The sequence below is a fragment of the Artibeus jamaicensis genome, unplaced genomic scaffold (genome assembly GCF_021234435.1).
Source record: "Artibeus jamaicensis isolate MK-2021 breed Jamaican fruit bat unplaced genomic scaffold, CSHL_Jam_final contig_391, whole genome shotgun sequence".
Lineage (NCBI taxonomy): Eukaryota > Metazoa > Chordata > Mammalia > Chiroptera > Phyllostomidae > Artibeus > Artibeus jamaicensis.
In genome coordinates, this window is record NW_026521814.1 from 32981282 (window position 1) to 32995981 (window position 14700).

The 14700-nt window shown below is 43.2% G+C and overlaps 1 protein-coding gene across 3 annotated transcripts in view; it reads right to left on the reverse strand.

The window, feature by feature from the left end:
• Positions 1-14700, reverse strand: part of MPP4 (MAGUK p55 scaffold protein 4) — a 41539-nt gene that overhangs the window by 3186 nt on the left and 23653 nt on the right. For all 3 annotated transcript variants that reach the window (XM_037153458.2, XM_037153460.2, XM_037153459.2), the window contains 6 exons: positions 14418-14432; positions 13270-13311; positions 11004-11177; positions 9668-9748; positions 6479-6572; positions 5994-6102 (listed from right to left, as the gene is read on the reverse strand). In XM_037153458.2, coding sequence (XP_037009353.2) covers positions 5994-6102; positions 6479-6572; positions 9668-9748; positions 11004-11177; positions 13270-13311; positions 14418-14432 — 515 coding nt within the window. The remainder of the gene's footprint in view (positions 1-5993; positions 6103-6478; positions 6573-9667; positions 9749-11003; positions 11178-13269; positions 13312-14417; positions 14433-14700) is intronic.

Consider the following 14700-nt stretch of genomic DNA (forward strand, 5'->3'; position numbering starts at 1 on the left):
ATGACACCCTTACTGAAATTTGAGAATAGGATTCTATATATGATCTCACAGGACAAAGGCCCAGATGGACTCTCACAGCAGATTACCTCTTGCCATAGCTACCACTGAAATCTTCACACTGAAACCAGCTTTGATCCAAATAAGAACAAACTTATTGCCCCCTGATTCTCTTTTTTTAAGTATATTTTATTGATTATGCTATTACAGTTTTCCCAATTGTCCCCCTTTATCCTTCCTCTGCCCTGCACCCTCCAATCCTCCAGTATTCCCCCCTTTAGTTCATGTCCATGGCTCATATATATAAGTTCTTCTTTCCAGCCCTTTCTTGCCTGCAAGGTTTCATTTAAGAAATCAGCTGATAAGCTAACGGGAACTCCTTCATAGGTAACTGTCTTCTTTTCTCTTGTTGCTTTTAAGATTCTCTCCTTATCTTTAATCTTGGGGTAACTTAATGATGATGTGCCTTGATGTGTTCCTCTTTGGTTCCAATTTCTTTGGGACTTTCTGGGCTTCCTGGACTTCCTGGGAGTCTATTTCCTTCCCCAGACTGGGGAAGTTTTCCCTCATTATTTGTTCAAATAAGTTTTCTTCTTGCTCTTGTTCTTCTGCTTCCAGCACCCCTATCATTCGCATATTGGAACATTTAAAGTTGTCCTAGAGGTTCCTAAGCTTCTCCTCATGTTTTTGAATTCTTGTTTCTTCATTCTGTTCCAGTTGGATGATTATTTGTTCCAAATCATTGATTTGAGTTCTGTTTTCCTTCTCTTCACTGTTGGTCCCTTGTATATTTTGCTTTATTTCACTTTGGGTAGCTTTCATTTCTTCCTTCATTTTGCAACTGAGCTCAGTTAGTTCTGTGAGCATCCTGATTACCAGTGTTTTGAACTCTGCATCAGATAGGTTAGCTATCTCCTCATCGCTTAGCTCTTTTTCTGGAGTTTTGATCTGTTCTTTCATTTGGGCCATATTTCTTTGTCTCAGCACACCTGTTATGTTGTAAGGGGGCGGGACCTTAGGTATTCGCCTGGGTGAGGCAACCCTTTTTGTTGTGTTATGGCATCGTCAATCTGGTGAATGTTTGTTGAAGTCCTTGGTTGTCAGAATTCCATGCAGTCTGATTTTCTGGCACTTCTGGTTTTGTTTATTGTTTTTAGATTGGTTGTTATCCTCCTTTTGGTTTTTTGAGGAAGCGAAGGGCTTCTACCTAGGTCTCCATCTTGGCCAGAACCCTACCACATGCCCCACCACCACCCCACTCAGGAGTCTCATCATCTCGGCCCCAGTCTTGGTCAGCATTTACTCTTGGAGCAGCCACCAAAGCTTATTGTCCCCTGATTCTCTTTACCACATGAGATATGCATATACATTTAAATGACTACAGAACATGCAAAGAAAATAAAAGTATTACACAGATTGGCCCAAAACACTAACTCAAAAGAACATAAGCACCCCATGTTCATTGCAGCATTATTTACAATTGTCAAGATATGGAAGCAGCCCAGTTGTCTATCAGTAGATGAATGGATAAAACAACTATGGGACATTTACAATGGAATACTACTTGCCTGTAAAAAAAAAGAAAAATTTACCCTTTGAGACAGTGTGGATGGGCCTGGAGAACACTATGCTAAATGAATTAAGCCAGTCAGAGAATAGTTTCACTAATATGTGGAAACTGATGAACAAAATGAACTAATAAGGAAAATAGAGAAAGACTCAAGGATAGAAAGCGGGATGACAGTAAGGGGAGGTGGAGGATAGGGGGTGAAGGGATCAAGCAAAAAGGAAAAAAAGATGCATGGACCTGGAAAACAGTGTGGTGATTGTGGAGGGTAGGGGTGGGGGTATAAGGTTATTAAATGGTAATGGAAAAAAATGCAATAAAAATTAAAAAGAAAAAAACAAGAAATTGAGCCTACATATTGAATGTTCTTTTTTTTTTTTTAAGAAACTCAATTTTTGCCCTGGCTGGTGTAGGTCAGTGTATTGAGCACTGGCTGAGAACCAAGGGGTTGCCAGTTTGATTCCCAGTCAGGGCACATGCCCGGGTTTCAGGCCAGGTCCCCAGTGGAGGCCATTTGAGAAGCAACCACACATTCATGTTTCTCTCCCTCTCTTTCTCCCTCCCTTCCCCTCTCTCTAAAAATAAATAAATAAAATCTTTTAAAAAAGAAAATAATTTTTATTCTGTAATTATTTTAAAGTCCACAAAAATACTTTACTTGACTATGACTGCAACAGAGAATCACCTTAAAACAACCCAATACCCATTTAACTGAGCATACAACTTTTAGTTCAAAATAACCTTAATTACAATTTATTTGCATTTATTTGTGACTTAAAGTAATATTTTCCACAGTCACTTAATCTTAAATACTTAAGAATCCAAAAAAGAGGAAAACAGCCCTGTCATTTCTGGTGAATTCACTCAGAGCATTTAAGAACCTAGCAACAGTCAACACCATGAGTCAAGTTAAACTTTTTAAAATTAAATTATTATAACAAAAAGAAAATGCAAAGGTTATTGAGCTTTAAAGTACACTTAGGTCCTGAGTTGCTAAAACACTTCTGCCAATTCTCAGTGCCTAACCACCATGTAATTTATTTCAGTGAGAGATAACTTCGGGAGAACCACTTGGGCCTGGGGCCTCGTAGGTGCTTCTCAAGTGCTTCTGTGCCCCGGACCTCAGCCATTGTCTCCTGACGGGGTGGGGAGGGGGCAGGGGGGCACCGAGACGCCTGCAGCTCCTTTGTCCTTCCAGCTGGGGTGATCACCGTGGGGCCCTGCCTCCAGCTGACATTTGTCAAAGGGAGATTTACTTTCACAATTTTTACTTTACAGAGTCAAAGAATCACTTATGCTTTCCATTGTCTGAATATAAAACACGTTTGCTTTTTATGTCGCTCAGAAAAAAGTATCCTTGGAGCTGTAAAGACAGTGTCTCTGCGGCCTCAGACCCGAGGGGCTCTGATGGGGACAGGAGCCTCGAGCCTCTGCACGGCACTTGTCCCTTCGGTCACTCTGCCTGCCCACTGGACACGGATCTGCCCAAGACCTAGCGCACCGCTGGAAGGAGGCAGCTGCTGGGATCCAAAGTGACCCAAAGTCCGGGCTCTCAGTCTTCCCTGCTCCGGGGACTGGGTGGTCTGTCTCTCACCGTTGCCTGAGCGCTGCCCTTGACCGGAACTCATCTAAGTTTCTGTTCCGTGAATCCTGGAGAGACTGGCCTCTAGAGGCCCCGAGCATCTTAGCCGCCGGGAGGGTTACGGTGCGCAGACTCGTCTGTACGACGCGATCACAGGGCGTGGGCCCCCAGCCTTCAGCGGAAGGGTCCGTCCGCTCAAGGTGCCGACCCACAGACCACCTGGGTGCCAGGCTCGGGACCGGACGACGCAATCCCCTCAGCGCCCCCTGCGGCTGCAAAGCCTGTTCACTGCACGACCGTGCGGCTGCCCAGTTTTCCCAGAGCTTACAAACCCATCGCCTTTCCATGTCCCCCCTCGGCCACCATAGGCAGTGACGCGTAACAGTCTAAAGTTTTTCTTAACGGTCTGTAAGGCCATGCACACCTTCCCCCCTGTGCTGGAGTTCACCTTCCGGGAAACAAATTTCCTTTCCAAGGGTGATCACCTTGTCTTTTGCTGTTACTATGAAAAGTCACTGTCAAGGTCTCTGAAGAATTGATGTGCAAAAAGAATCAGAATGGAGGCCAGTGGAAGTTGCTGTTTATTCCCGCGTCTCTTTTCTCAGGGAGAAGACGGCGGTCTTGAAGTCAGTCGGTGAATTTGAATGGATGAGAGGAGGGATTAAAAGCTAGGAAACAGCTTCTGACCTCTGGGCTCGTCGTCCGCACGGAACCCCAGTCTGGGACCCTGACCGTGCTGGGTATCACTCTTCTCTTCATTTCTGTGCAGAGGTGCAGTTTCACACAGGCTAGTGACAGGCTGAGAATCTGCGGTTAGCAGCAGCAGTAGTGGAGCCAGTGACACAGTGTCATTTCTGTGAAACCGTGTCCCATGTTGTCTGGTGCATGGACTCCCCTCCCCGGGTCACAGACCAGGGAGAAAAACCGCCGCAGGAAGGACTGCACTTGACCAAGGCCGCGCGCGGACACTCGCAGACCAGGTGTTCACGCTCACCCTTATTCATCCTCGCAGCCCTTGCGGGGCTTGGGTGCGGGGGTGACAAGCTCTCTCCGGTTACTGGAATTTCTCTGGAAATCATATTCAGAGGCAGTTTATAACCCGTAAAAAAAAAAAAAATCCAGTCTTCCAATTCTATTGCCTCATTTTGGAATAAAAACTGCCTGCCAAGGGGCTTTTGATTAGGCTGCTGGGGCGTTGTCTCCTCCGGCAGGGCGTGGCCCGCCATGCCACATGGCTCCAGGATGCTCTACAAAGAACCTCCTCATTTCATAACCATATTCAACCCCTGCTGATTTTCAAAAAATTAAACAGAGGAACATAGTCCAGTGCGTGCTATTTGGAAACCGAGGCTCTACTACCTCGCTGACACAAACAGAGGAAAGCTCTCAGAAGTGCCTCTGCTGTCACCTGGTCTTTGACAGAAGAACGGCACCTGCTCCCAAGTCTGTCTTCACAGTGGCCCAGGGCAGCTGCTTTTCTGGCGCGTGGTTACTGAGGACTGGAGACACTGCAGCAGCTTCCAAATCATTTCCATCTGAGGAGTCAAACTTTTATTCATTTGACGTTCTACTCGTTTTTTCATATTCTGTTTCAAAGTGGTATAATTCAAAACCACAACAAAACAGGCACACAGTGCTTGGGTTTTATTTTGTATCACTTCTGTGACCAAGAGCTAGCCGGGAATCCACAGTTAGGACAGAGCCACGTGGCCCCTGGCACACCAGGACCCATATTCTCCTTGCCCTAGGGTGCTACAAGGACATAGGTTAAGGGGCCCCAGGAAGAAGGTTTTGGACTCGGTTCACTTACAGGCTTTTAGATCCCTCGGGAAATGAGCCCTTAGAACCAGCTACTTCTCATGGATGCGTTGGAGAGCGGTGGGTGGCCCCACACGGGCCCCTACCTGCTGGTCCTGGTGTTTGAGTTTTAGCTTGTTCCAAATCCTCTCCAGGCCACTCTTCCCATGAAGAAGGTGATGGCAAAATCATATTGTACCAGTCTCTATTATAATAAATATTCTTCTGAAATTTTTTACTTAAAAATTCCTTGTACAAGTCAGTCATCTCTTCTGCATTCAATGTTGCTTTTTGACCCCATCCAGCTCCCAGTTCCAGGCATGTAGCCTTTAGTCTTGAGTGAATAATTCTTTTTTTTCTTACAGAAAGTCAAATTCTGGTTTACCCAGAACTGTTGGTTTCATTCCTGCGTTTCTCGTCTTAATTCTCTGAGCTTTTGTTGTGGTAGTGATTTGTCTTCATGGATATAAAAATGAGTGAGATGGAGTTTTAAATATTTATCTGGGGTACTATCCAGTCACGGCCAGAGTTTCTTGGAGGACTAAATCTGCACAGAGGAGGGAGACAGCACTTCCTCAGAGCCCGCCAGGCTGCCGTGGTCCAGCTCTCACAGTGCACCACCAACGTCGTATGCTCTTTATGTTGCCTTAATTTGCTCACTCCTGCTCCATCTCCCATACAATCTTGGAGAGGTAGCTACAGATATGACAATATGGGAACCTCACCTCCTTGTGTAAAGCAACATCTTACTCTGTTCAGAAGAAGGTACCTTGATGCCTTTGTGATCAAGGTCAAAGCAAGATTCTAAGTTTTCTTTATGGCCAGCTGCTCAGTTCTATTATTGTGCTCGAGAAACTAAATTTCTTCCCCAACTAAAGACAAGCTATTGGCAATTGATCCGTTACATAATATCCCGGCCCTTAGACATGGGAAGTGGTCTTATCCTTAAAAGGATAACACTAATAGAATAAAACCTGTAGAATGTGCACAAAATGGATGGCACACATTCGTTACTTTGGGAAGATGGAAAACAGTCTACTACCGACTCACCTGAGGCTCTAAGTCCATGACACAGATCTTCCCTTCCTCAAGGACAGTGCGAACGGCATCCACACTGGTGCCGTAGAAGTGGCCTTTGTACTCACCATACTCGAGCATCCTACAAGAGTGGGACAGAGAAAACAAGAACTCTCTCTACAAGCACAGTATTATTAGTAGTAACATGAAGATAAACTCCAACAGAATAAAATGAAATATTGGACTTTGCTAACCTGAAAACAGTTAGTGGACATTTAGCAGGAGAAAAAAAATACTCAGGAGATCTAGGACTATCGTGATGACTTCTCCCAATTCTCTAAAATTTGCACTACGCTTCTGTACACTCTCGTAACCTGTAATTGGTGTACTAGTGTATCAATTTACATTTCCTTGGTTATTTCTTTAGAAACAAAGATAAGTTACCTTAGAAGCTTTGGGCAGTGCATAAACTGTAAAACAACTGGAGGCAAGAATCAGATTCTGAACATCTAACTTACCTGTGACTATACATGAGGCTTTCAAATGTTTCCTTTGACACATAGTGATACTCACGTCCATCCATTTCGTAACTCTTTCTGGAACGAGTAGTATCTGTCAAAAAAGTGAATTTTTCCAGAAGATTTTAGAGTCTTCAAAATGTTTTGACTTATTACCAATGTGCATTTGGATAAAAAAGTCCAATCAAGATAAATGCATGAATACATAAACAGGTAGAGAAATAAAATGCTAGAACCAAAAAGGAGTTTGAATTGATGATAAGAAAGTAGTTCTTATATAAAAATGATTTAACCTGTAAACCTTTATGTAATGATCATGGCGTGGACAAATTTGCATTAGGTATTAAGCCAGGATAGGGAGGCCCTAAGGGAACAGTTGCTCTAACTTCTAAACACGTTAATTATGCGTGAACCCTAAGACACCTAAAGGCTCCCGGGCTGCAATACCAGCAATATCTTAGGTTTAGATAGTGCATTTCTCATAAGACCTTATTTCATCTCTCATACTCCTAGTGAGGTGAAGTGTTCTTACCATAGTTAACTGAAGATTTTAGAGAGCAACTTACTTGCTCACATACATAGAGTAATAAAAAGCAGAGTTGAAAACAAGAACCTCAGTGTTCTGACTCTCCCTAGTCTAATCTTTTCTACTAACACAGATTGTCTCAGATTTGAAATGGAGAAAGCCAATGACAGCCTGCACTCTTGCTCAGATGCACTAAAATGCAAGTGAAGATGGTGATTAGTTTTAGGAATCTCTAGAAGAGAAAGATCAGTGGAGTCTGAGTTTAGTTTAATTTGTTAATATGACCACTTTGATTATAAAGTCTTCAACTTAAGTAGCACCTGGTATCGAACAGAGGAGTTCATCGAATCCCTAAAAGTGCTTCATTGTCTGCTCGTGCATTTAGTCAACTAATACATACTGAAAGTCTATGTTTCAGCTACCATGCTAGGTTTTCACAACACAAAGATAAATAAGGCACAGTTCCAACTCTGTGTCCTCTATGTGCTGCAAGGCTAGTCTTTTAATCTGCATTACAATTGTCCTTATTCATAAAGTATTTGTGTATTTGCATTTGACAAAGTTTAAGGATAAAAAGGGTCAACGCCTGATCTATAGTAGGAGTTTTAAAAAGGTATTAAATGATAAAAGGAGTTAAGGATATCCAAGAGGCTCAAAAAGCAAATGTTATCTGGGGGTCATTTTTGTTTTTTCTTTATTCACACCTTTCTTCAGATTCTTAGAGTTGCTATAATTATGCCACTTGACCCATAGTTTTGTACTAAAAGGAAATTCTAGTAAAAACTGTTGTTCTCAGGTGATAGTGAATTATGTTAATATAAATCCATGATGATCCCTTCTCCTTGGCTTCTATTGGACTGTATTTTATATAATATATTAAAGTCTGTGAATTGGTGTTTATATAACCTGAGGTATTCATTTTAAGCTTAACACCAATCAATTTAAAAAGCAAAATATGATCAACATTTTCTCACTTTGAATGATGGCAATCCATACTCCTTATAATGTTCTGTGAGCATTTTATTTTCATCCATATTATTGAAATATGATTTTTGGTAGTTTTTAAAAAGACTTTATTTGCTGATTTTTAGAGAGAGGGGAAGGGAGGGAGAAAGAGAGAGACACATTAATCACTTGCCTCTCATATGCGCCATAAATGGGGGCTGAACCCACAACCTGGGGCTGAACCCACAACCTAGGCATGGGCCCGATAGGGAATTGAACCCATGACCTTCCACTTTGCCAGACAACGCCCAACCAACTGAACCACACCCATCAGGGATTTTTGTTTTGTTTTGTTTTTGTAGTGTTTGTTTTTGAGATTAATGCCCATGCCAACAATACTTGGAAAGCCCAACCAATGGGATGTGATCATAAAGCAATGTTTTCTTTCTTTGTCTGTCACTGCTCTTCTGTGGAGCAACACCTTCCCCTGTCCCTCGATAAAACCCTAGCCATTCCCATGACTCTGCTGATCACTCTTAGGCTAAAAAGTAAAAAAGCCCATCACTCATGCAACAAGACTCCATCTCAGTTTAATAATTAAAGTCCATCCCCATGTAACAATTAAAATTACGAACTTCATTTGTATTTTAGGCTTCTCCTCCCCACAACCTGCTCAGACTTCTTTTCCATTTCACGGCATTCCTACTGCTCTTCCCATGGTTTTATAACTCCCCAAGGCCGGAGTGCAGAGAGAGGGCAGAGAAAGCAGGGCAGGAAAATTGTTACTTAACCGATGCTGGCTTCCATTGGCTCCTTTAGAATTGGCAGATATTTACTCTACATTACCAGAAAGATCTGGCTCTTTCTCTCTCCGGGGATGTTTGGGTAATTTTGCAAACCCTACCAGCACCATACCACCATGCTGAGTATCTCAAATCCATCCCTATTCCAGTTAGTCTTTCGTGATTTCTTTCACACCCTGAGGTATCTGACAGTCTACTTTTGGCCTCTTTCTGCTGAGGGTTCCTCTTGGGCAGAAACCAAGACAACCTCAAGGTGACTTTCTGCCACCTTATTCCCCTGGATCTGGTCCTTGGGAAACATCACAACACGTTTGCTGTGACAGCCTCTGGAAGGGCAGCTACTTCTAAACTACAGCCATCGATTGGCCACTGCTTCTAAGCTCCCCTCCTCCTCTGGAATTTTTTAGGTATAGTTTGACATCTAAACTGCAGGAAACACATATTAAGCTCTTTAAGTGGTTTCCCTAAATTCCTCTGCCTTGCCTTGAGGCAAAGGGGAAGCAGCCACAAGCTCTCCTTCCCACCAGGTACGGTAGAATCATACTTACAAATTTATACATTATATGTGCATATATTATAATTTTAATTTAAAAAAAAGTCAAGAGCAGTGCCAGGAAGATAGTAAGTGCTGGATCAATGTTAGCTATTATTGCTAAATTTTAGTGTTTTTGAAAGGTCATCTATATGATTGTTAAGAAATGGGAAAAAAAAGACAAAATTGCCCTTTGATAGCCTCGTTAGTAAATCATTTCCCTCTATTAAAATACATAGAGTTAGAAATTTTAAGATCTATCCCATGTCTTATGTTTTCATGACAAAGATAACATGGCATAACTAAGTGAGCTCAGTGCACCTGCAGATTCAAAGAAAATTTTACCAAAACATGAACTGCGATGAAAGAAAAATGAAACATACGCGGCACAGCACTTTGAAAATGGTTAGGATTAAGTTCAATAAGCTGTCTCCTCAGTTCATTCACTCCAACACCAGAAGGCCCTAAATACAAACAGTCACATACAGAAATCATTAGATGTGAATACGTGTAGTTATGTGATGAAATCATCATTTCAGTCCTTCTACTAAAGACACTTGAGGGCAAATGTTCTTAGGGAAATTACACAGCCTTCCACCTTGCGAATTGGAAGGGCCCCCAAAAGACTTCTGGGAACTTTCCTGGTGAGCTGTGGAAGAACCCACACTTTTTCAACATTCAGAAATGAGGCGGGGAATTGCCAGAACCTGTCACCCCAACAAACTTCATCTAACGTTGGACCCTGTGTGAATTCTCTGGCCTCGTTTCAGGTCATCTGAGACAACCTGCCTCTCCTCTCTAAATGAAGTTTCTATCATGTCATATCCCAGAAATCAGGCTCCACAGTGACAGGTCCTGTGACTTACAGAAGTCAGGGGCACATTTCCTGACAGGCAGGTGAGTCGGCACCGCCTGCGCCACTGGAGACAGGGCGGACTTCGTGCGTGTAAACCCTGTGCAGTTTCTCAAGGCCTACGCTTAGGATACTGCACTTGGTGAAATGCTCTTCTTTTGCCACATTGCAATTCTTAATAATTTTGAATAAGGGGCCCTTGCATTTTCATTTTGCACTGTGCCCTGCAAACTCTGTAGCTAGTCCTGGCCAGCAGCCGTGTTGTTTGCTCTATGCAGACTGCCTTGCTCACGGCTGGAACACGCAGAGAAGACGGCAGTAAGGTGGAGGTTATTGCTGCTGCAGGAACCAGCTTTGGGGAGATCTTGGTCCCAAAAGCAGGTGGCCCCAGCACTGTATTTGCCTTGTTCTTTAGCACCAATGATACAGTCCAGGACTTTTTTGACATTTTTCTAAAGGAAGTGCTTATGAATATCTTAGAAAACTGGATCTTAAGAACTTATTTTCTTATACAGACTAATGGTCCAGTCTCAGAGAACACTCATCTATGCTTATAGAACAAATTCTAAACAGGCATAAACACACACAAAAAAACAAAACCCTCAGCTACAACCTCATTACAATACAACTTGTTATGCAAATTCAAATACACTATGGCATATCACATTTAATTGTAGACAATAAAAGCATGATACAATGATGTTTTGTTTATAAACACACATACAACAGAGGCTTTATTTTTTTAAGTACATGGCTACCCACAAAGAGTTCAACTTTTACCACTACACCCAAAGCAAGACTAGTGAATCAAGAAGGAAAACTTCACTGTGGATGGGGGGAGGCACTGTCTGCCTGGACCTACCTACCCACGAGCACGATGAGGCGGTGGTTGTCTGAATGGCGCCGCTGGTACCTCACCACCTCCTCGTAGGGGGCGCCCAGCGTGCTGCTGCTGCAGCTGCTGGTGCGGCACACACTGGCGCGCAGCTGGCTGAGGTGCGACTTCCTGCGACAGAGGCGCATGCTGCGGCGGAAACCAGCTGGGGAGGGTGGAAGTGCGCAGAACATTAGATGCAGGGTAGGAGATATTCCTCCCAGCTTCAAACCTGATGGAGCACACAGCGACTGAGATTCCAAAGTGTTAGTTAACACAGTCACATCTGTCTAAAAGTAGAAGGAAGGAAGCAACAGGAAGGAAAAATAACAAAACGCCCCGCCCCATACATTACCTCTAAGTGGCACCCAGTGCCCACTATGTGCCAGGCGTTGTACTAAGTGCCGGTCATACAATGGCCAACTAAACCAAGTCCATATCCTCATGAAATTTACACTTTGCGGTGGAGGGGAGACCAATATCAAAACAAGAAATATAAGTGCTTAGAAGGAGGATCGGTGGTTAAAGAGTTGATGAGGTGCTTCTTCAGGTAGGTGGTTCAGCTAAGTGTCTGAAAAGCCGACATTGGGCAGGTGTCTGGTTGAAGTGGTGAAGCCAGCTGAGGAGGCATCTGCGGGGAGAGCAGTCTGGGCTGAGGGAACAGCAACTGCAAAGGTGCAGAACAAGGAGTGCGCCTGAAGCACTCGAGGAAGGTGCAGCATGGAGGCCTATGTAGCTGTGGGCAGTGAACAGTCGGGCTGGTGGTAGGAAGTGGATTGGAAGGAAGCTTGGGAGGCCACAGAGGGCCTCCGTCAGTGTTAGGCTGAGGTCAAAGTGGGATGGGAAGTCACTGGATGGTCAAGAGATGGGTGTGACATGATTTGATTTATGTTTCCTCTGGTTGCTGAAGGGGGGATGTAAACTGTAGGCACTGTAGTTGAAGGTGCAGGAATAGCAATTAGGGGGCTACTCCTAGATGAGGGGGGATAGTGGCTCGGGGCTAGTGGGGCAGGCTTATTACTCATATCCTGGAGATGGAAACACTAAGACACAGGCTCAGTGGTTGCTCACAACTGTGTGTTCAGTGGCAGAGTTGGACATTTTAGTTGTGATTTCCATACTCGAGAATCCTGCTTAATTTGCCCACCCAACCCCAGGGCTTTCTGGTAGTTCCAGAGCTGTTGCCAGGTCCTCCCAGTAGATAGAGCTAGGGACTTATGTATATATCTCACACACAAACACACATCTACATTTTTATCTATGATGTTAAAACCGTGAGTCAACACCAATACCTACAATGACAATTCCACACTACGGGTTTCATTTTGGCATGCCCATCCTCTCCTTCAATATATGTAACTCTTTCTCTAGCAAAGAAAACTGGAACTTATTACCCTCAATATACTGACTTATTGTGCCAACAAAGAGCACCTGTGCAGAGTGGGGCAGACAGACCATGTCAGCAGCCTGGCAAAAAGTGCCAGAGCCCAAGCTGGGGGGAGGAGGGCATCTTCGCGGAGGCTGTGAGGCGTCAGGAAGTGTGACGGCAGCTACCTCCTCCCTCTGGCCCTGACAACCTGCACCAGGCTGCATCGTCCCTGTGCAGGTACCCTCCTCACCCTGCTCAGGCTCCGATGCCTCACCCCAGCCTGTTTCTTCCCCAGCTTTGTGCAGATGCCTGTCCTGTTTGGCCTACCCAACGGCGTGGTGATGAACTATCCTGGAATGGATGCAGAAAGGTGGCCCAGTGTCTCATTTCTAAACTCCCCCAATGATTCCAAGGATCACCAGGTCTAGAAACCAACATTGCACTTGGCAGACCCTGCAGCCTGCCCCTCTCTCACTGGAGGAGGAAGCCCAGGGCAGTTTTAAATGAGTGCTGCCTAGTGCTTCAGAAAGCTCTGCCCAGCTGACAGATTATGAAAAGGTGGCCCTAAAAACTAAGTTTAGTGGTCTGAGAATTGGTTTCTTTACAGTAAGATACACATGTTATGGAACTGTCTGAAAGAAAACAAAAGATTTATATTTGATAAATAATCAAGAAATATCTTGTGGAAACCAGATGGATAACAATAAATGATCAACACATCATAATAGAGAGCCCCCTGCCTTGCAAAAAAGATACAGGGAAACCAGAACAAGGAACAAGTTTGGAAAAACAAGTCCATCAACAAAACAAGCTTTCAGAAGAATGTCAGGCTGGTCTGAATACAACTTAGGAAATGACGAAGACCCACCTCTTATTAATCCATACCTACCAATAAAGAACTTCTGACCATAGCCAACAAATTCTTCCTTGTCTGGAACACAGAGAATGGCAGGAGCGGAATAAGTAGAGGAAGAAGAGAAGTTTACTTAAAACAGATGCATGAACTCATCTACAAATCTCAGTGACACTATTCCAGTAGATGGCAGCACAGCTGTTTTAGCCCTGAGTGGCTTGTTGAGGAATGTCCCAAGCACTTTCCACCCTATCACGGGTGCCAAACTGTGTGGAGACACTCTTCAGAATTGTAGCAATACACCAAATATATTTTGTCTAGCATGGTTAGGAACTAAAGCCTATTTTAGGCTTATGTAAAGTTATAAGAAAGATTGAATCACTGTAAAAACCTAAAAATTGGGGATACATTTTTAAACATACCCAAAGTAAACTGATTTTAAAAAAGAACAGATTGACTGGCTTTGGCTATAACTTGCAGATGTTGATTTCTCTGGGCCCTATAATTACCTTCTTTGTTAGAGATGGGTTTTTATTTTCTCCCTTATAAAATAGTTCCTTCTGTATAATCAGCATTTGCTCTACAGCTGCCAGTTACTCCTTATTGTCCAAGAATGTGCAAGACAAGGAGTGAGGGAAGCTGTGCCCAGTGGCTCCAAAACTCCTGTCTCTGCTTTCCCTGGGGGCTCAGAAACATTGCCCTAAACTCCAGGGAAAATTATAGAAATATCATTTTCAAATTATTTACTAATATATGTTTCTCTTCACTTATATGACTGTTCTGATCATTGAAAAATTACATAAAGAGTGTTTGTTCATAGAATTAAGCAACACATATAATCTTTTTTCTTAACCTTTGTTTTTGTTTTTAAAAAACACACATTTTAAAATACTGAATATAAGGAAAACACACCATTATCAATTCCATCTCTGGTAAAGTAAGCACAGTTTTCTAACTGAAATATGTCAGTACGTTTAAAAGAAAATGTTTAATATTTTCATCAAGCTAAATTTCTTTCATTGTTTATTTTAAAATATTTTCAATGAAATTGGATATTTCATCACTAATTGCACCCTTAAAACATCATGTGTCTTAAAATTTATTGTGTCGAGTATTCACTTCGAGGCGCTGAAAGACCTTAAGCATAGCTTTATTCGACTTACCCAGCAAATAAAAACAATTACCTTCTGAAAGTTCCTCTGGATATTTGGATAAGTGTAGAAAAAAGATATGAAAAAAAGTTAAGCGTTTGGGAAGATGGAGGCAGCCATCAAATAAAGACAAACGACCGAAGGGAGGCATTCGCGTGCCCCTTGGCGAAAGTGGTAACTTGCGTGAGTCCTGGCAGAACAGCGCACAGCGGGGGCCCCAGAGACTCACTCGCCCTGACTGCTCCTCGGGAGACAGTAACCTTTTCTGCAAGTTGCTTATCTGGACTCTTCCTGAAGGCTTTTTATCCATGAGACT